Source organism: Periophthalmus magnuspinnatus, chromosome 24 (assembly GCF_009829125.3).
Source record: "Periophthalmus magnuspinnatus isolate fPerMag1 chromosome 24, fPerMag1.2.pri, whole genome shotgun sequence".
NCBI classification, from domain to species: domain Eukaryota; kingdom Metazoa; phylum Chordata; class Actinopteri; order Gobiiformes; family Gobiidae; genus Periophthalmus; species Periophthalmus magnuspinnatus.
The window spans coordinates 5,167,341-5,190,360 of record NC_047149.1 but is presented as its reverse complement, the minus strand read 5'-3'; the positions used below and the strand labels follow the sequence as shown (position 1 = coordinate 5,190,360).

General features: G+C 39.7%; 1 protein-coding gene across 2 annotated transcripts in view; it reads left to right on the top strand.

Moving 5' to 3' along the window:
- LOC117393213 (protein eva-1 homolog A) overlaps nucleotides 1-11,476 on the top strand; it is a 113,672-nt gene extending 102,196 nt beyond the window's left edge. For both annotated transcript variants that reach the window (XM_055232221.1, XM_033991000.2), the window contains 3 exons: nucleotides 2,211-2,330; nucleotides 8,179-8,331; nucleotides 9,775-11,476. In XM_055232221.1, the coding sequence (XP_055088196.1) occupies nucleotides 2,211-2,330; nucleotides 8,179-8,331; nucleotides 9,775-10,160 (659 nt within the window). In that variant the 3' untranslated portion in view covers nucleotides 10,161-11,476. The remainder of the gene's footprint in view (nucleotides 1-2,210; nucleotides 2,331-8,178; nucleotides 8,332-9,774) is intronic.
- The last annotated feature ends 11,544 nt before the right edge of the window (nucleotides 11,477-23,020 follow it).

The window sequence follows — 23,020 nt, the reverse complement described above, 5'->3', positions numbered from 1 at the left end:
TAAAACACAGAACTGAGCCGCACTTTGCTAGCACGTTCCCATAGCCTTAAAGGAGACGCTGGACCTCCTCCATGGCACCAGCCCTGGCCGCAGAGGAATTATGAAACGATGATTTGTGCTTCCAGAGGGGCACCCATTTAATTCAACCATGAGCACCGACACTGAGCTACTCCCCGCGTTCAGATGGGACTGGCCTATTTTTAACAAGCATGTGCTGTCACTCTACGATACAAGCTAAATATCGTAAAAGTCTGTAGCTGCGTTGGCAGAGAAAACGCTGTAATGATATGACTAGCAGAGCCTGGGTTTGCTTTGAGAGAATTACTGCCATATTTATTTGTAGTTGGTACTTATATGTAATTGAGTTTTCTTTTCTTTTTTAAATAGATTGTACTTTTCTGAGTCATTTTATAGCGCCATAATTTACTTTTTTTGAGTACTATTTCATAGCCCTAACAGTACTACTTTATGGTACTTAAATAGCAAACAAGTTTTTAACCATTTTATAGTCGTTTGCCCTCAACATTTACACAGACACTGGGGCGAAGTGGATTAAGTGTCTTGCCCAAGGACACGACAGCATTCATCTGCAGCTTGAATCACACCTGGAAAGAAAGAAAGAGCAAAAATGAAAAAAATTGCCCAAACTTTTGTACTAAGAACAAAATGTATGTCTCCTTTAACTGTAATGTAAGCGAATGGACATCACAGACCAGAGCTGCAGTCACCAGAGCGTAAACCCAAAAGTCTCAAACCACATGTGAGCAGCCGGAATGTCTGACCCCGGTGCATTGTGGGAAACCGGCACACAAACCCCGACTCACCGAGGGGCTGGGGGGTGTAAGGGACGAGGAGGAGGCGGAGGAGTCAGAAGGAAGGGAGGAGCAAAAGTTTCGGGAATCAAACGTTTTTCAGACGAATGTGATTCAACTCCCACCACATGAGTCACAGACATGTAGCTGTGACCAATGGTTTACAAGAAAATCCAAAGTTTATGTAATAATGGCAAGAATGTGGAGGCTGGAGAGTAAAACAATGTGAATGTGGTTAAAAGTTCAACCATATTATTAAAAAAAATCTGTTTATCTCTGATCTTATTGTAGAATGGAGGAAAGAGACAGTTTTTCTTATTGTTTACATGGAATTATTATAGGAAATGAAACCTAATCATTTTTATTTGCATTTTAACTGTACTAATTTGTGCTCTTTGCATGCTAGTTGTTGCTCGTATTACCGAGACAGAGCGTATAAACTTTTAGTGAACAAATAGGATGCTAGAAATGCTTAAAAAATGACATATAACTTTGTACGACTGCAAAATACAAGGATCTATTATTATCTTTGCTGTTTTGAAGTAGTTGAAGGAGATACATGACCTGTGATCTCCTTTTAGCTCTTGTTTCGTGTGATGACGCTGAAATTGCTACGGAGGGATTTTCCATAAGCCTTGATCTGACGTCATGTTGTGTTGTTATCAAATGACTTTGAAGCCAAAGAAGAAGTTTATGTTGTTGTGGGTTGGAATGTTTAATACCTGTTTGCCATTTGTCACATAATAATTGTAATACAGTGTGTATTTGGCAGGTTCTATATAACACAAAATTGACTCATGAGCTTTATGCCATATTATAATGTTGTAACCTCTTCAAAAACTTATCTGGAATTGTGTTTTGATTCATTCAGACATGTTTGAGTAACACTTTATTATTAGTCTGTCTAAATATTCAAAGCTCCAAAGGTTCTGTAGTAGTGGTAGTTTTCAAATTAACAGCTCATTTTACCTTTTGTTCAGTAGAGATTGGAAATTCCAGGGCTCAAATTATACAAATGATTCTAGTGAAGGTGTGTGGAGTTTAAAAACACAGTGGAGCACTTCCTGTATTATAGTGTTTTCTGTTTGAATGAAGAACTCAGCCTAAATATGCAGAGTTTATGTGTTAAACATGTGTGAATGAAACAAAACACAACTTCAGGTCTGTTTGTGATGAGGAAACATTATAACATAGATCCAAGAAGAGAAACTGGTTGCCAAGTTCAGCAAAAGATCATAATAATAAAGTAGTTGGTAGTTTTACAGATAAACATTAATGATGCTGTATCTTTTGAACAGTTGTCGGGGTATTTATTTCTTGTTCCACATAACTGGAATGATCCTTGTTGTATTCTTGTTGTTACACATGTAATAATAAAACATTTGTCTTGTGTTTCAGTCCCGAAGAAGCTGCTGCAGGAGGAGCCCCGCCCCCCGGTGTATGCCCCGCCCCCCAGTGCCCATGACCCTAACATAGTGGGAGACAGTGCCCCCCCAGAGGGCAGCTCCGTCAGGACAGGTGAGGACAATACAATGGAGTACACTTTAGTATTTGGTAAAATGGTAAACAGTCACATTTTTATATAGCACTTTTCCACCTTCAAGTCACTCAAAACACTTTACATCAAGGAACCACTCACACATTCACACACATTCACACACCAGTGTACACAGACACTGGGGTGACGTGGGTTAAGTGCCTTGTCCAAAGACACAACAACAGCATTCATCTGTAGGAGCTGGAATTGCGACGCCAACCAGTGGACCAGTGGATCTGACCTCTCAACCAACAATGTCGAGAGCAGGATTCGAAGTGCCGACCTTCAGATCAGTGGATAACCAGTCTGATGGTTCTATCTCAGTTGTGCCCTTTGGCAAGACATTAAACCTTATAAACCTACCCTAGTGAATGACATTGTGATGTGTGTGAATGAGATTTGTGGTGGCCAGAGAGGTTGGGAGATTGGCCGTCACTCGTCTTTCAGTCAGTCTCAGGGCAGAGGTGGCCACAGCAGTTGCCATCACCAAACAGCACTATAAACAACACAACCAACACCACCAATATAAGCAACACAACCAACACCACCAATATAACCAACACAACCAACATAACCAATATAACCAACACAACCAACATAACCAATATAACCAACACAACCAACATAACCAACACAACCAACATAACCAACACCACCAATATAACCAACACAACCAACATAACCAATATAACCAACACAACCAACATAACCAACACAACCAACATAACCAACACCACCAATATAACCAACACAACCAATATAACCAACATAACCAATATAACCAACACATACAACACAAACAACATAACCAACACAAACAACACAACCACACCAATAACCAACACAACCAATATAACCAATACAACCAGCAAAATCAACACAACCAACACAACCATCATAAAGCTAAGTGTTGTACCCCTGGAAATGAAATGTAGCATTCCTGAAAAAATGTAGAATAAGTCACAAGAGTTATTTAGTGATTTATAGTTGTTTCTCTCATGCAGGGTTTATTGCAATGAGGGAAACTGCGCGAAGTCTCCCAAGTGCTGGGTGAAGGCATTAGCAATCAGTAAAACAAATGATCCCAGGCTTAGTAGCTGATTACTGATGACATGATTACCGTCCCTTGAATGAAATAACAATAATAAATTAACTAACTTTTAACTGTATTTATATTGTTTTTAAGGCTTATGTAAATGATTATTTATTGCAAACCTTTTACTGTTTTTAACTATTTTGTCTCTTAGCATGAAATCACATTATGACGCACTGTATATAAGAACAGAGCATTGTATTAGGGGCATATAGTACCATTCTATCCTATCACATAAGCAGGATTGGGTTAGTATGTGGATTGCAGACCGCAGGGAATACCAGGTACCACAGTGGGCCAACAGCGGCTTTAGTGTATATTGTGGTTGCGTCCTTAGCCAAGACACTTCACCCACATCGCCTTTGCCATCATCAGAATTCATCAAGCAAGTTCCTTTTTTGACAATAAAATAACAAGACTATAACACCGGTTGAAAAGCTTGAATGCTGTTACCCTACAGAACTAAAACTACAGCAACCAAAACATCCCCGCCCCCCGCACTCACACGGTGCCATTTCTAAACAGCTCTCTGTATTATAACTTCATCCCCCTCTCCCCCAGCTCTCCTGCTTTATCTATGAGTCTGCTTCCTGTGCGTTTCATCTGCTCCATTCAAAACCATGGCCAAGCGCTAGAAGCACTTACCATCGCACAGACCCCCCAAGCTGGTGCCCCAAGCCCCCTGAACATGCTCGCCAACCCCCCTAAGATCAACTCTTTCCATATGGATTCTGGCTCTACTACTACTACTACTACTACTACTACTACTACTACTACTACTACTTCTCTTATGGCGTTGCTCAGACACATCAGAAAAATGTATTTATATGTTTTGTAATGTAATAAAGTAACATTTGACCTCGAGCAGTAGAGATATATTTTAAGCACAAGTGTTTTTCTTGATGGCAAACGGCAAGCAGGAAGTAACAATGGTGTGGTGTTTGCATGCTAGTTGTTGTTAGCAATGGCATGATGGCAAAGCTCTAATTTAAAATAATCTCATATTACACCTTCACTAGAGTCCTTAAGATGATTTCAGTCCTGGAATTTCCAAACTTTACTGAACTAAAGGTAAAAGGAGCTGTTAACTTAAAAACTACCACTTCATGACATCACAAGGTGGAACAGAGGGTTTTGAGCTTTGGCGATGTAGAGGATTACTCCAACATTGTGAATGAAGCAAAACAAAACTTCAGGTATGTCTTTGATGAGGTGGCAACATTATAACATGGCTTTAAGTTCACAAGAGTCAATTTTGTGTAATATAGGACCTTTAAAACAAAACAAAAATGTATTACAATTTTATTATTATTATTATTATTATTATTATTATTATTATTATTATTATTATTATTATTATTATTATTATTATTATTATATATTTTTAATTTAATGGAAATTATCTAAAGTGAAATTATACATTGAAAAAATATGTATAATTATCTTAAAAATCTAATTTCATATTCTGAATTCATAACATTTTCGGGCATGTAGATTATTGGTTTTGCAGTGAAATTCAAGTCAAGCCTCAAAAGATTAAAAACGGAACAAAACAAGAGATGCCAGCAGTCACTCAGTCACACAAACAAAGCTGTATTCACCGAGTTCAGTCTGTCATTGACTCGTGGATGAATGAGGACCTTATGAGAGAATACTACAGACCGCCAGAGAAGGAAGAATAGTTGAGCTTCATTCAGGGCAGTAGAAAAACCTGTTTGTGATGTGGACGTAAAGAACGACAGACTTGGACGAGGCGACGGAGAAGAGCACACGGGGCTAGAGCCTAAACGTGAAAAACAGAACCAGTTCATTTGAAATAATTTGCATTAGTCCAAAGTTATTCCTCCCTTACCTTCTGCATTCTGAGCATCCTAATTATTCACCGTGATGAGTTTATAAAGGCTTTTCATAACTTTCAAGGGACAGAGCGGAGTTTTCCCGTCACATGCTAGCAACAACTAGCGCACTGACATCGCCCCAGTCTTACTTCCTGGTTCGCGAAGGGTAAAAAGACAAATTTGACTTTATTACATGAAAAATACTGTTTTCTTCAGATGCAGAAGTCTAGTTTCATATGAGCAGCTCCTCTGTGTTTTTAAAGTCCAAACACCTCAGGCATTCTTTGAAGTGTAACTAAGCAAGTTTCTTTTGCTGATAAACTGAATGCATGTTTCATAATGCATGTTTCTTGTCCAGTTTTGCCATTTTTATGAAATCTGTGTTCATTTGCACCATTGTGAGTTCAGTGCAGTGGTAATGGATTCAAACAGCATCGAGCTAAGAGTCTTTACAACTAATTAGCCATAGCATCTTTATACTGAAGCCAGCGCCGCTATCACTGTGACGCCTTTTTATGATTTCACAATATTATAACATGTTTGAGATTGTTAAGTTTCATCATGCCGACTTCAGCCTGGGTTAAAACATGCCGTACCTCGGACATTTATTAGTGCTGTGTCCTCCTTGTTCCATGGTGGTGGTGCCTATAAGAGTCATTATTACCCTGTGTGTTTTCATATTTATATCATACACACACTTCTGCTGAAGCGGCTAATGTACAGTCACATGACAAGAAAAGTATTAGTACAAGAAAAAAGTGTTTGAGAAGCAACTCCAAGCCAGGACTCAATGTGTAAGAGGTCTCTAGATTTAAAGCAGACCTTTTCTCCAAAATCGACTTTTTAAAGCTTTTAACCATGTAATAGTTGTTTCGCCTCATTATTTATTCACCTGAAGTAGTATTTTTGTGCATGTTTGATCTTTAATAGCTTATTTTCAAAATGCCATATTGCAGATAAACCCTCATTTTCACAACCCACTGCTCTACTTCATTTTCCAATTTTACTTTCTTAACTGGTGATACATATAGGATTCTGCAGCATCACAGATATTTTGGTATACCTTTGTGCAGCTATCCATCGGAGGTGCCGTCAACTACACTGCTCTTTGTTGTGATGACGTTTACGGTGAAGCAGCTCCCGTTTGGGCACCGCAGTTTTCTAATGCGGAAGTCAGTGGATTTGTTTCTTTTGTTAAGTCGTTTAAGATACATTTTGTTTTATATATTATTGTATATTGTCTTATAACATAATGATCCACAGGTGTCACAGATTATAACTAAATAGCAGACACAAGCACAATAGGTTTTTAAAGTGTATGTCAAAGTTTGGGTGAATTGGCATAACTGAGCTCCATAAATACATGTATTGAAAGTCAAAAATGCTGAATGGAGACATAATGTAGCCATCAGAACCACATGTCCTGTAGTTTAGAGTCGACAGAAGTGATACTACAGTGGTCTCTCATTTATCGCAGGGCTTACGTTCTAAAAATAACCCGCAATAGGCTAAATCTGCCCCTCACCACACACTTTATACACTTTTCTCACACAGGCATTAACATTTTCTCACATTTCTCTCTTGTTTAAACACTCTCAAAGTTCAAACCTTTGTATATTACATCCGTCTTCCTCAATGATCACTTTAAATGTGTTGTTCATGTGTCTCTGCTCCAGCGGTGTCCACAGAGGCGCCTCTCCGTGCACAGAAACACTAAGTTCAAAGCGTTTCTGAAATTTGTTGATGCAGAACGTTTCATCGATATTGTGGGTTTTATCGGAGAGAAAACTTGCAATTTGTCTGAACACATTCTGTACTGGACAGGAGACACGGCACAGAGGAGACTGATGGACAATGGTCTACAGTCCAACAGCCAATCAGGACGCAGAACACAACACATGATCACAACACTGTAAAAAAAAACATGTAGAATTGCACTAGAAAAAAATCTGTGAAACAGCGAGGCAGCGAAAGGTGAACCGTTATTAAATCAAAGAAATGTAATAGTTTTAATTGGCATTGTATTAGTAAACAGATTTATAATTGATAAAGAAACTCTGCTACTGTTAATAGGGGGTGCTCAAAGTGTGAGACAACACTTAACAGTTGGCAATCACCGAGTTAAGGTACAAATGACCTGCCCTAATGTCCTCACAGCTCGGTCAAGAGAGAGATCGAGCTAATCAAATGTTAATGAGGTACTTAACAACTATGAAGGAAAGTTTCACTCCAAGCGCAGGACTTATCGAGTTCAGTACAGTATAAGCTCTAGTTATACTTGACTACTTTCTTGTCTTTGCTCTCCATCTGCAATCTGAAACCTAAACACATTTTCAAGCACAACCTAACAACCTAATTAAATCATGCTGTTGATTTTAGTGTTTACTGTCCCATACAAACCACTGCATACATGATATAAATAGATCTGAGATGGTGCCAGACTCAGAACCTGCTCCATGTGTTTCTGTTGGGACAGACAGGAGCGTGACAGGAGCGGAGAGGGTCTGACAGGAGCAGAGTGGAGCAGAAAGGGTCTGACAGGAGCAGATGATGTTAGTGAAGCATGTGTATGTTCTGAGTCAGGCTCCAGACACAGTACAACTATCGTGTTTTTGCCAAATATCTCTTCCATCATAAACCACAGTGACTCCTGTTTAGTCACAAAAGACGCTGGTTTATCGTAAATGACAAAAACATCTGACAATAGAAAGAGTCTGCAGTCACTGATGACGATGGTTGTGTTCTGATTCAGACCCCCCTCCCACCCCCGATTACAGCGCAGGCACGTCAAGCTCTACTCAACAGCGTTTTCCCTCATTTCTATGCTAGTCCATATTACTGACTTGGAGAAGTAAATATTTTCCAGCTCTCCTGACTTGCATGTTGTGTTTGTTCCAGACCGGGGCATCAGCAGCACCAGTGAGGAGAAGCCCACCGTTACAGAGCGGGAAGGGGGGCACAGGCCAGACATGAACCCCATCATCAACTCCACCTCCAGTCCAGGGATGCCGCTCATCAGCAACGCCCTGGCAGCTTACACATATGTATCAGGTAAGGGAGAACGCACAGGCTTTATCATGTATTTGGAAAAATAATAATAGCATAAAGCAAAAAAAATCCAACCAGAATTTTGTGAGAGTATGACTCCAAACATATTCCAAGGTTTCTTCCAGTTTGTGCTCACTAGGGATGCAGGAATATTCAAATCTCACAGTACATGACCAGTCAAAAGTTTGGAAAAGTTTCATTCTCATTTCTTTTTTTTTTTTCCTTTTTTTTTTTTTGCAAGATATATGGAATTATGTAGTAATATATTAATATATATATGTATGTATATATATATATATATATATATATATATTTTTTTTTTTTTTTTTTTTTTTTTTTTTAATTTAAATCCCTAAAGTTGTCCCCCTTTACTACTTACTTCTGAATGAGAGGTTGTGTCCAAACTTTGAATTTTGCTGTTTAAATATACACTACCAGTCAAAAGTTTGGACACACCGTCTCTTTCTGTGTTTTGTTCTTTATTTTTAATACTTAAAGTTCAGTCTTACAATCAGGTAATTGCAGTAAGAAATGTATCAACGAGAGAGATTTTGATATATCACTAGTATTTATGCGTGTATTAGCAGTAATCTGATGGAGCGTATTTGAGTGAATCCTCTCTATAAACAGGAGGTGAGTGAACATGGGAGGAATGTGTGAGCGTGGACTGGCTTATGTCTCAGGTTTTTACTGCCTCTTTTATGAGCAGGAAATAAAGGTTTATGGACACTCAAACTAAGTGCTGGGCTTAAGGAGAGTGGTGTGATGTGTTCTGTCTCCGGGTTATGTACAGATATTGGTGGAATAGAAAAAAAAAACATGAAATAAAGAGCCACTGGGAGAAAACCAAACTAAATAGACTACAAGTAAACATATAGGAACATATAGGAGTTTATCTATACTGCAGTACTATGTGTTGTTGCCAAATATAAACTATGCTCTTAAAAGTTCCATATTATCACTTTATATTAATGTTTTGGGCAAATTCGGTCACTTGTCTGCAGTTTATGGGGTTCCACTATGTTTGTGTTTACTTTTTAACATTGTTTTGGCTAATGTCAAATGCTAATTTCAATGAACATTTTGCACTGTTGCTACAAAAATGCAGATTTTGCTAATAACAGTTGTTTTTTGACATTCAACTACCGATCTTAATATCAAGATCAAGTAAATATACATGCAATACAAGTGGACATGTTTCTTTTATTGAGTTGTTTTAGATGAATATTATGATTTAAAATGTGCAAATTATAACGTAATCATCCACAGGTGTCATAGATTATTACTATAGAGCAGACACAAGCACAATATGTCTTTTTCAGCATTAGTAGTTTCTCCCATCCATGTTGTTAAAATGATGCACAATGATGATTAGGGCATTATTCAATAATGCTAAATGAACAAACTTACTATTTACAAATTCACACAGTCCCCTCTCTCCCACAGACCACCCGGAGCGAGCCGCACTGTTCTTCGTCATCGGCATCTGCCTGGGGCTCTTCCTCACGCTCTTCGCCCTGGTGCTGCAGATCTCGTGCCGCACCGACTGCCCGCCCCGACAGCAGCGCCCCCCGGTGAAAAAACGCGGCGGGCGCCCCCTGGACACCTCCACCGACTCCAGCGACTCGGACTCGGATTGGGACACCGCCTCCGACCTGTCCGCGCGCAGGCACCGGCGCTTCGAACGCACCCTCAACATGAACGTTTTCACCTCCGCCGAAGAGCTGGAGAGAGCACAGAGACTGGAGGAGCGCGAGAGGATTATCAGAGAGATTTGGATGAACGGACAGCCAGACATACCAGGGACCAGGAGTTTGAACCGATATTATTGATTTTTGTTTCAATGTTATTGCTTTTTGTGCATTGAACCATCCTCCAATGCCACTGTCAGGAGCAGTGTGCGACCGCAGTGCAGCACCCGGGGGAAATTTGCTGGAATACCTAGCTGGAGGATCCGCGATTAGCCTACTGTGCATGTTTTAAGATGAGTGCCAGCTACATACAAGGAGAACACACCCCACGCAAAGGTCCCACGCACTCCAGGATACGAACCACAGTGGTAAAGTGGGAAACCACAGTGCAGCACCTGGGGAACCTTCTTCAAATCGGGGTAAATTGGCGGGAATACCCAGATGGGTGCATGTTTTAGGTGCTAGTGGAAAACTCATCCAGACACGAGGAGAACATGCAAACTCCACACAGAAAGGTCCAGAGAGCTCCAGGATTTCAAGTGGACGACTATATTCCAGTACCCGGGGATCCTTGTCCAAATCTGGTTAATTTATCGGAGTACCTAGCTGAAGGATTAGCGATTAGCCTACTGTGCATGTCTGAGGTACCTGCGTAGAACCCATCCAGACATAAGGAGAACATGCAAGCTCAGCCCTGCCTGCGCACTCCAGGATTCCAGGACCATGTTGTTGCGTGGTGGACGAGCTAACCATTCTCCCAACTATGCGACTTGCGTTAGAAAAAGCAATAACTTTATATGCAAAATGTGCTGTGACGTCGGACCAGTCAAGGAATTGTATGCAATTTTCACCAACGATAAAAACTTGAACTCGTATGCTTAGCCCATCTTGCTAGGAAATGCTAACATATATGCTAACGTAAATGCTAGGAAAAGCCATTTGCTGCGGTAGGGATGGTTTTGAAGTGGGGATTTGTGAACAAAAGCTATATATATATTAAACAGTTGCTGAAGGACTATAGGAGAAAAAAGCTTTTATTTGAAAGGCAGCTCAAAATGGACGCCAGTATTCAGAACGTTTTCGACAATCGCTCCACATGCTGCCTTATGAACTCAAACCAAACTGGGGATTCTTCTCAGCCCATATATAAAGTCTATTTTATAATATTTAATAGTTTATTGTGTATTTTTGAGCTCTTGTATGGTTTATTATGAAATATTTTTATACTTGGCAAAGGTTGTCCGGCACCTCAGGGACGCAATCCTAGTGTTTGTTTTTGATTCATATTTTTGCTTCCTATAGACCCTTTAAAATGCTGTGTGATTGGAATGTTCAAAATTCCAAGATGGAGATAACTGGAGGCAAGTGAGGTAGACTATAATATGTTTTCAATGATTAACATCTAAATGCTAATAATTTGAAGTCTTTGTAACAAAAAATAAACAACCATTTTGAATTTCCAGGGCAAAAATGTCAGTTAATTTGTTTCTCCATTAATGAGGATGGGCAGACTCAAAATTATATTTGAGCTTCACAAAAAGTACAATTTATGATTCAAAGTGTAATATATCTGAAGAAATAGTGTAAACTTAGAGTGGGTTAAACATTTCTATGTTCAATTGTCCAGTCAAACTGAAAATCAGCATTCTTTCTTTGTCAAAAGAGGGGGTATTTTACTTCTGTGGGGTATTAACTGCTAACAAATAACATATTTAAATCAGTATGTTTCCTTTTATTGTTTTGAAAATGCTTTATTGGCCCAAAATAGTATATTAATAAGTCACTCTCCCTTCAGAGCCCTATCATGACACAATCAGTATGGATCTAATGAAACTACTCCAGTAGTAGTTGTAGTGTATTTTTTTCTGTCATGTTTTTGTATATTTATGGAGCATTGTCGTGTGGGAGCATGGGTGATGTAGGCTTATGGGCTGAACATTGAACAGAATCGTACTGGTAACAGTAAGGAGGGTTCGAATAGGGCCCGGGAGAGATCTCTAGATTACTCAAACATGCATGAATCACATATAAAACCACTTCAGGCATGTTTTTGATGAGATATAACATGGTAGAAAGTTCCAAAAAGTTGATTTTGTGTAACTTCCCCTCTTTAAATAAATAAATATTGTAAAACACAATAGTAAATATCTTTAAACCAGGTTCAGTGGTTGTCATTTGCCAAACTCCATTTCTTTTGTCAAATTTTGTGATATTCTCTGGTTAATCCTCGTTTCCACATTGAAATAACATTAAGTTCAGTTCACTTTTGCCTCCAGCTGCCTCCATTGCCGAACTTTGAATGTTTTTCTTTACAGTTTTTAAAGGGCTATAGATGACCTTTATTACAAGCTGTCAACAGATCAACTCCATATATTTCATGCATTAAACCTCAAAAGGGGATTTTAGAGTGATTTCATATCTTGTTGTTTAAAGGAACACCATGTAACTTTTCTGACAGAGAGTCCACCACCTGCTTTTCTCCATTGAGATATTATTGCTTTGCCTGGTATGTTCCACAGTATGGCATTAAATGTATCTAGCGGTCATTCAATTCAAAGTTTGGACACACCCTCAAATTGCTCAAGAACGCCTCTAAGAACATGGATTTTTTTCTGTGTTCTCCAGAGATTTGACCTGTACCTTGGTCTCCATGGAGATTAGTCTCTCAGTTTCGATGCTAAGGAATGGACTCGATACCCGATACCACTTCTGACACCTGCTCAAATGAGTATCTGGTTTTGATGGCAGTTTTAATATCAATTAGTATCTGATTTTCGATATTTTGACAACCCTAATGGAGACACAATACGTTTAAAGCCATACAGCGCAACATTCAAGGCAATGCAATAACCTCTCCATGGAAACAAGCATGTGACGTAATGCACCTTTAAAGGTCAATATACATTTTTTTTTCTTCTTCTACCATGTTAAGATGTTTACGAATAGTACAAACAGAGGAACATGAATGCAGTGGGACGAGGAGGGCTCAACTCAAGAAATTTAAAAATACATATAATGCAAATGTGACTTTTTGGAGCGTTTAACCATGTTATAACATTGTTCCATCGTCAAAAACATACCTGGAGTTATATTTGGCTTTATTCAAGTTTGTTTGATGAGTCCTTGTCTTGTAAGTCCAGTGTCATAAAAAACACCAGATTTTGAAATTCCAAGTTTTGTGACAAAACAGGTAAAAATTGTTATTACAATTATTATAAGAGCATTTATGTAATATTACTTATATTACTAATAATAATAATAATAATAGCAAAATAATAACAAATAAAACATTATATTTGTTCAATTCTACACTGGCCAGTACAGGTTACTTGTAAAGTGCTTATACTAACTTTTTGGAAAATGTTGCCCCCATCAAAGTTCAAACATGGAGCATGAGTGACGTAGGCGAGAGAGATCTCTCGATTACTCAAACATGCATGGATGACATCTAAAACCTCTTCATGCATGTTTTTGATGAGGGAACAACATTATAATATGCTACAAAGATCAAAAATTGATTTTTCATAAAACCCCCTCTTTGTGAACTAACTACAATTATTAGTTATTAGTTATTATTAATTATTAAGAGACTGTAGTTCAGTTTTCCAAATTGTGTAGGAGTTTTGACTTCCCTGTACTTGTTCATATGCTAATCAAAAAATCTGTACCATCATTTTATCCCATAACTGCCTTTTAAGCCAGGGCTTCCCAAACTTTTGAGGCCAGGATGCTCAAAATAACTATGCAACCAATTATAATTATTAAACATTTAAATGTGAAAAAAATCTGATTCAGTATTGCTCATTTGAATACTGAGTTATTGGACCTAATTTCACTGCATTATAAAACAAAAATTAAATGCAAAATATGTAATCATTTTTAAATTGCGTCTTTGGGAAACACTGCTTAAAGCCACAGTATGTAACATTTTAGCCAAGAAATACACAAAATTAAAAGCTTTGTTTTTCATTTTAGTTGTGTTTATTGCACTGAAAACATGTGACCTTACTCTGAACAGCTTGCATCTCCATAAACCTGACTCTTCCTGCTTGTGTCCATGGAAATATCATTCCTTTGGCTATGGGATTGTTAAGTGACGATTAGGGATGCACCAATCCATCTTTTTTCAGCGCCGATACCGATTCTGATACCATGGATCTGAATATCTGTAGATACCCGATATTGATTCCAGAGCAAAGACTAAAAACAGCATTTATTTCCTTAAAAATAAAAAAGACAGAACTCATTCAAATGTGTTTACTTATCACTTAAGAAACCACAGAACTGTTTTGTATAAATAAAAATTATATAAGATCTTCTGGGCCAAATACGACCATAAATTAGCTCATTACATCAGTTTATATGTTCAGCCAGGATATCGGCTGAACCAATATTTGGAAATCGATATCCGGTCCAGCAAATTTTTGAGTATCGGACCGATATCTGATACCAGTATCGGATCGGTGCATCTTTAGTAATGATGTCACTTTCAGCTAATTTCTGTCTTAGTTTTTCATAAAACAAGAGACAATTATCTTGTATCAAATATGAAAATTATGTAGTAATAATCTATCATAATATAGGATTATTAGTGTGCATATCTCACTACCTACAGGTCATGGCTAACGCTATCTTAGCCTAGCCTAGCTTTCTATGTCGACCTTGCATACTTTCTGTCACATTTATAACATTGTTAACATTAAACAACTGTGTTGTCTTTTTAGCGCAAGATGTGACGTCGCTAAAAGAAAAAGTAAACAGTAAACATGTTTGAGCTGATGCGTCTTTGACCCAGAAGTGACATTACACTCAACAGTTACCTTCCACAGTAAACCACATTTCCACATAAAACTCATCTATTTCAATATAGAACGATACAAAGATACAAAGTTTTAACTTTCTGTTTCCATGGAATCATACAGGTGATGTGCCACCTCCACAAAGTTACATACTGTGTCTTTAATCTGAGCTTTTGTAAACCACTGAAATGCTCAAGTGCCTTCTTATTTTCTGCTGTAAGACTGAATTAGACCAGTGTGCCTTTAAAATCCAAATGCTGTTACAGACTCTGTGCTGTCTCAAGAAACACATCCCAAATGATCACTGCAGAACACTCTCGTCCTGTTACCTGTGAGTTTATAAGCTATTGTCAATCCACGTATGGATTCAAGCAAAGAAAAGAGATTGTTTTTTATAAATGCCAGAGTTTTATTGTCTGAGAGGTTATCAAAGAGTGTATATTGTAAAGATGCTTCACTCTGCATACATGTTCTATTTAAACAGTGTGTATGTTTTCTGTTGGATTGGGATTCAAATGTGCCAATTGCTTCGGTGAGGTGAGACCAAATATGACTCCTGTGCCTGGAATAAACTGTTGGAAAAAAATGGTCTCTGTGGATACTTCTTGTATGGATTATGTAAGATTGTTTTTTTGAAATTATATACTGTACAAAGCTGGGAAGTACTCATAGCTTGTATATATAAATGGACATAGCTAACCTGCTCCAACCATTCCAAATAGGACGTGAGCATGGGCGCGCTTCTGGCTCCATCGACTCTAACTCCGATCCCTGTACATTAGAAAACTGTGGCCTCTCTTTCTGTAACTGCTGCTGTCAGACTCGTCATTTTGGTCTTATAAAGTTATAAGTGTATTAACCCGCTCTACATGATCCTGTGACAACACCTCTAATAGATGGTCCATGAAATGACTCAAGAAAAAAGTATTGGGAAAAAACTTTCAGGATGTAGACAGACTGTTTGATTTATAATTTGAAGTGAATGTAATTTGAAGGACAAAACATTAAATAATGCACAAAATCAGGTATTTTCAAACAGATACAAAAATGAGACAAACTAAATCATATCCGAAGGGGCTGCAAGAAAGACAAATGTTGAAATCATTTTGTATTGTCGACATGAAGCTTTTATCACTTTAGACTTTAGACTAGCCACAACTTTTACTCAAGAGTATTGCTGTTTCAATAAAAAAAAAATGTAAGTACGAGTAAAAGTATGTTGCTAGAAAAGTACTCTGAAAAGTACAATTTCTTTAAAAAGTAGCTGACTCACTTTGCACCTGTAACTGACAGAACTGTTCCAGAGATTGTCACTAGTCTGAGTTCATCTGGATGTTGCCTCGATGTGATTTCTAAAGTCTCTGCTCAATAGTTTGCTGTCACCACTCGTTTGCGTAATTAATATGTCACTTAAATCTAGAACATTCCCAAGAGCTTTGAAAACTGTGATTATCAAGCCTCTCCTAAAGAAGAGCAGTCTTGATGCCACGATACTGAATAGGTACCAACCAATCTCAAATCTGCCAGTCAAGTTTTAGACCCCACCACAGCCCTGAGACTGCTCTTATCAAGGTGACAAATGACATCTGCCTGAACACTGATGCAGGCTCCTGTTAGATCCTGTTAGATCTGAGGGCTGTGGATCATGGGATCCTCTTACAGAGACTACTGGACTGGGTGGGCGTCTCTGGTACTGCATTACACTGGTTTAAGTCCTATCTAGAAAACAGGGAGTTCTTTGTTGAAATTGGAAAATGTGTCTCAGATAAAATGTCCCTGACCAATGGGGTGCTCCAGGGGTCAATCCTGGGACCCTGTTGTTCAATCTCTACATGCTGCCATTAGGCCAGTTAATACGCAGCAATAATGTGTCTCACCACAACTATGCAGATGACACTCAGATCTATGTCTCATTGCAGCAGGTGAATATGGACCAGTGGATTCACTCTGCCACTGCATCCAACAGATCAGTGTGTGGATGTAAAACAACTTTCTCCAACTAAACTCAGACAAGACTGAAGTCATCATCTTTGGCCACAGAAACATAGAGAAAGTGTCAGCATCACCTCCAGTCTCTCTCTCTAAAACCTTCAAATCAGGCTCCACATCTAGAAGTAATACTGGACTCAGACTTGAACTTTAACAGCCACAACAAATCAGTAACATCTGCAGCTTTTTACCATCTAAAAACATTACAAAAATCAAAGGTAAACTGTCAAAACCAGACTTAGAGAGACTTATCCGTGCGTTTGTCTCCAGTAGGTTAGACGACTGTAACGTCCTACTCATTGGCCTCTCCAAACGAGCCTTAAGACAGAACAGTACACCCAGAACACTGCTGCTCAGGTCCTGACTAGAACCAGGAACCAGGAAGAAAGAATAGACTTTAAAGCAGCTCTGCTTGTGTATAAGTCTCTTCATGGCCTAGCACAGATATGGGCAAACTACGGTCCGGGGGCCACACACAGCCCTTTGGGTTTATTAATCCGGCCCGGTGAATGTGACCAAATTATATTAAAATTGAATAAATTAATTATGAATTGAATTAATGCATTTGGAAAACAATTTGTACAATGAGCCTTGCATATTCATGTTTTGATATATATATATATATATATATATATATATAAACTTACTGGCATATAAACTTGCCTTGTCTACTGCCCATCTCTGCTCAAGATGTGTTTGATTTGCCAATACAGTTAGCAAACCTCCAAAACTGTCAACTGACAGAGATGATGCCATTCACTGATGTCATCAACATCACATAAAGCTAACTGCAGGCACTGCTCTGTCTGAAGATGTGTTACTCAATTCAAACTTTAATCTGCGCTTTGTTTTAAAGTGGACATGTGATGCATTCTTGTAGCTGTAATTGGCTTTTAAACCTGCTCTGGTCATTTAGGGATTAGTATTTCACATTTTTACACAGTTTGGTAACAGTATTATTACACTGTGATATTACATTAAGCAATATAAATGCTTCAGTAATATAGAGTATGTAACCTGACAGGACACACGACATCTCTAATCTGACAGCGCACGTAGAGTAAGGTCGCCCTCTACTGGCCAAAAAAAAAAAAAACACAGCGGAAGTGGCAGCTACATGGAGCTACAACAGTGACTAAACCCAGGCCGCATTAAGGAGATAGTAACTCATTGTCCTTAGTAAGGATTATTAGCACTAACAGTGGCCAAAGTAACTTGTTTTATGACTTTGGTAATATGGCTGTTTTAATATGTACACATAATGAGTGAGCCATTTTCAAGAAAGCTTTCATCTTTAAAACAGGTACAGGTTAATGGTTTATTTCAAATTATACATTGCCTTGTATTAACGAATAAGGTATATATGTGACATTATATTACATTACATTAAAAGAGTAACTTTTTGAAACTAAATAAAAAGGTAGACTGAGTTTGTCCTGTTTCTACCCATAACATGCAAATTACGGAACCAATTGTCAAGGCAGCATCTCATTCTATCAACATCACTTGGCAAGTACAGTGCAGCACAATACTTAGGCCTAGACTGTGGTTCACTGGGGTCAGTTTGGTCACAGGGGGTAGGTCTACTCAGTTACACTTAGTAAACAGTACTTTTTAGGAGTAGTCTAATTCTGTCAGGCTCTACAGAAAGTCTTTTTTTCAAAAGGTGCTTTATGTTACCGGAGTGAATCATTAGGCCTCAGTCAATGAACTGTTTGTTTCTACACAGAGCAAAGGCTTTGGTCCATTGTTTCTCATGACTTTGTACAATCAGTTCCATTTATGTCCAAAGCAGATCATGTTTTACCGGTAATTATGCATCAAAATTCCCCCTACATATATTTCTTTTGTTGAGCTAAATAGTCTGCACCGGGATCTATTTGTATTTTCACATCACATATATAACATATATATTATTACAATATCATTCTAGGTGCACATGTCCAAAATTTCAAGTTCCAATTTTAGCTTCAAATGTTGTAGTAAAAGCTTTAAAAACAATATTTTTACTACAAAGAACAGTGTTAAAATTAAAATAAAACAAGTACAAAAACAAGGTTCATTTTAAGCCAAATAAAGTCCTTAAACAAACATATCTAAGTTTAATTGTTGTGTTTTTTGCTGCCACAGGCAAGTAGGGGCTTTGAGGTTTTAAATCCCAACCCCTAAATCCAAATTAGGTCCCCCACCAAACGCGTGGCCCATTTCCAAGTGGGGCTCCAGACCAAACCAACCAGATGTTTGGAACAGTTTTGGGCTGGGTTCCACAGTAAATATAAACCAAGACCAAGACTTTGCTTGAGTCCAGAACCCAGACTGTGTCCACCAGAAGGTTTGGCACTGCTCTGGATCAAGACCCAATTAGGGATTCAGGCCAAGTCTACAGACTAACTCAAAGGTCAAGTCTGGGACTCAGGATACTGTTCCGCCCCAGCCTGCTGCCTCTGTGGGTATGGCTCCACAACAGAAAGGGGCTCCATAGCAGACTTGGGCCTCAGAGGGGACAGAGCAGGTGCAGCCCACACATATTGAGTAAGTTTATCAACATTCTGTAACTGATTCTGATCTGTTTGACTGAGATAATAATAATGCCCTACACTTGTAATGTGCTTGCAATGCATTTGGTGATGGTTGTTACGACCCAGCTCAACTAGGGGAAGGGAAGTAACAAAAAGAAAACCAAGATGGAAAAATGGTAAAATAAGAAGTAATTACAGGAAATACAAGAATGGAATACAGGGTGCGGCGTCTTCGGGACGGGGACGAGGCACGATGTCTTCCACAGCAGGGGGACTCTCTGAAGACTCAGGCTCAGGTTGAAGATCTGGTGCAGGACACCACTTAGGGGGGCACAGTTCTTTAAGACCCTGGGACTCACTCCATCAGGCCCTGGAGCTTTGCCAGCCCTGAGTCTCAGCAGCTGTCTCTTCACCTGCTCTTCAGTGACAGTCAGTGTGGAGGTGTCAGGAGGGGGAGGGGTGGAGCTGTCATAGGTGTAAACAATGTCTTCCCCTGGAGACAGGCGAGGGAGGGGGGTGGGGTGGGCTGCTGGCTGTAGATGGTTGTTGCCTGCCAATTCAAAGCGATTAAAGAAGATGTTGAACTCATTGGCTAAGTTCACATCCCCCTCAACGCCTCTCCCTCTGGTCAGCTTGTATCCTGTGATGGCTCTCATGCCGCTCCAGACTTCCCTGATGTTATTCTGCTGAAGACTCCCCTCCAGCTTCCTCCCATGTCTCGGTTTGGCCTTTCTCAGCTTCACCTTCAGTTCCTTCTGAGCAGACCGGGCCTCCTCCTTGTTGCCAGCTCTGTAGGCCCTCCTCTTCGTGATTAATATGGCTTTAATGTCCTTGGTTATCCACGGCTTGTTGTTTGGGTAACATTTAACAGTTCTTGATGGGACTATTAAGTCCTTGCAGAAGTTGATGTAGCTGGTTATGCAGTCATTCAGGCCATCCAGGTCTTCTCCATGTGTCTGTTAGTACAGTCCAGTTTGTCCCCTCAAAACAGCTTTGTAGCATCTCCATGCTCTCATCCGTCCATCTCCTCACAGACCTTGTTGTTGGGGGGAGGCGCTTCACCATAGGGAGGTAAGCTGCTTTGAGGTGAACCAGAACCCAATGGAGGCAGCGGTGTGGCCAGGTATGCATTCCTGACATTAGCGTAACAAATGTCTAATGTCCTTTCCTCCCTGGTGGGACAGTTCACAAACTGGTGAAAATGGGAGAGAGTCTTGTCCAAACTAACATGGTTGAAGTCCCCAGAAATCACAATGAGAGCGGTAGGGTGAACCGTCTGTATCCGGGCTACAGCTGCGTGAATGGGGTCACAGGCGCTGTGAGGGTCAGCTGAGGGGGGCGTGTAGACTCCAACAAAAAATCCAACAGTGCATAGTTCCACATCAGGGCTGCAGATCCGTTCCTTTACGGTGATGTGGTTTGGACTGCACGAGCAGAGCGAGCCCTCCCCCGCGACTCTTACCGGTGCAAGCGCAATCTGTCTGCTCGTACCGTGGTGAAGCCTGCGATGGTCACGTTGTCGTCTGGGACGTCTACATGTCTCCGTAAAACACATCAGGCTGCACTCTCGATATTCCCTCTCACTCTGGGCTAGCGCTGAGAGCTCATCCATCTTATTTGCCAGTGACCTCACGTTACCCATCACAATGGAGGGGAGACACGGCTATACGTGCTTATTTGTAAATAATTTAAACTGTTTACTGAATGCCTTTTCATTGTTCAAATGGCAAATATTCACTAGTAGGTTAATAGCCTCATCATAATAACATAGTAATTGAATTTATGATTAAGTATCGTTACAATGACCTCCAAAGACAGTTAGAATTTCCACCAATTTATTGTCCCCCCCTAGACCAAACTCAGAGTTTCGCCCCTGATTATCAGGGGCTCAAAATGCGACTATTTTTTACCCCTTTTTTTGCACTTACCGTTAAAAAGTTGCCGGAGCTGAATGGCCACTTTCACCTCTTGAAACTTTTTTTTTTTAATAATAAATAATAAAAGTTTACAACATTTGTGGCAAAGTATAAAAGTCCCACAACTAATGGTGACATCAGACAAAGTATTACATAGGAATACTTTGTTAGTTTCAGTATTCTGCATTTCATTAACATTATTGTAAAGAATAAATAAATTCTAGATGTACATCACAATGGCACCATAACAGTATTACACATTAAACTTAGGGTGTTAGGGTAGGGTTAACACCAGGTTTGTCTTAGGGTTAGGGTAAGTAGCGTGGGGTTAGGGTAGGTTTAGGCTAGGGTAGAGTGGTAGGGTTAGAGACTGCAGAGCAGGGGCAGAGACAGCGGAGTGGAGTCACCAAAGACATGGGCACCAAAGAGACAGATACCAAAGAGAGGAGTCAGGCACCAAGGATACTTTTAACATTTTGGCTTTAAATAATATATATATATATATATATATATATATATATATATATATATACACATACACACACGCGCACACACCCCTACATTTTACACACACCCTTACACACACACACACACCTTGAACTGCCAGCTTAACATGGTGGAGGGGTTTGAGCACCTGAATGATCCTGGGAGCTATGCTGTCAGCCTGGACCTGCATTTCCGGGGCCCCACCCTGGAGCCAGGCCTGAGGTGGGTGCTCTACAGCATCTGGTGGTCAGACCTTTTCCCCAAAGGCCTCAGCCGGGTACAGCCCGAAGGAGCGACATCTCTGCAAAATTGTAGGGACAATACCGCTGGCCTGGCAGACCAGGGTGGTGATCACTTTAAGAAGGGAGACCTGAGGGTGTGTTTTAATTACAGGTGAATTACAGCTGTCCTGTCACCAGTTCTGTTCAATGTATTTATGGGCAGAATTTCTAAGCGCGGTCAGGGGCTGGGGTTGGTCCGGTTCGGGGACCACAGGATCTCATCTCTGTTTGTTGATGATGTTGTGAAGCGGCTAGGATCAAGATCAGCTCCTCCAAATTTGAGGCCATGGTTTTCTACCGGAAAAAGGTGGCTTGCCCTCTCCAGGTGGGTGGAGAGTCCTTGCTTCAAGTGGGAGTTTAAGAATCTCAGGATATTGTTAAAGGAGGAGCTGAGTCGATTTACCAGTCAATTTCCTCCATAGGGTGGCTGAGCGCTAACAGAGAGAGGAGCTCGGTCACACAGGAGCTCAGAGTAGAGCTGCCACGAGATGCCAGAGCCAGCTGAGGTGGTTGGTGCATCTGCTCAGGATGCCTCCTGGATGCCTCACTAAGGAAGTGTTTCAAGCATGTCCCACCGGGAGGAGGCCTGGGATTCTGGGGGTCCCTGCAACTCGGCCCTTGATAAGCAGAAAAAAAAAAATGGATGGATGGGTCTGTGTATAAAAGTTGTGGTTCCACTTCGCAAATTGATTTGAAAATATTTCATAGACAAATGTGTTTTTGGAAGTTTGAACTTTTTTTCCCCTTTTTTATGAAATATACAGAAAGAATTAAAGACTAAAGATCAGCAACATCAGGTTTTGTTTTTGTTTTTTTTAGATCCCAACTAATTTTAAAGCTCCTATATCACACAACACTGACTCTTTTAGTCATGTTACCTCCTCAAAAAACATACCTGGAGTTGTTTATTTTTTTTTACCACTACTTTGTACTTGAAATATTTTTAAGTAATGTAATTCTTATGCGAGTAGTTTTTGGCTCCTCTACTCACCTCTTACAGAATCATGGACT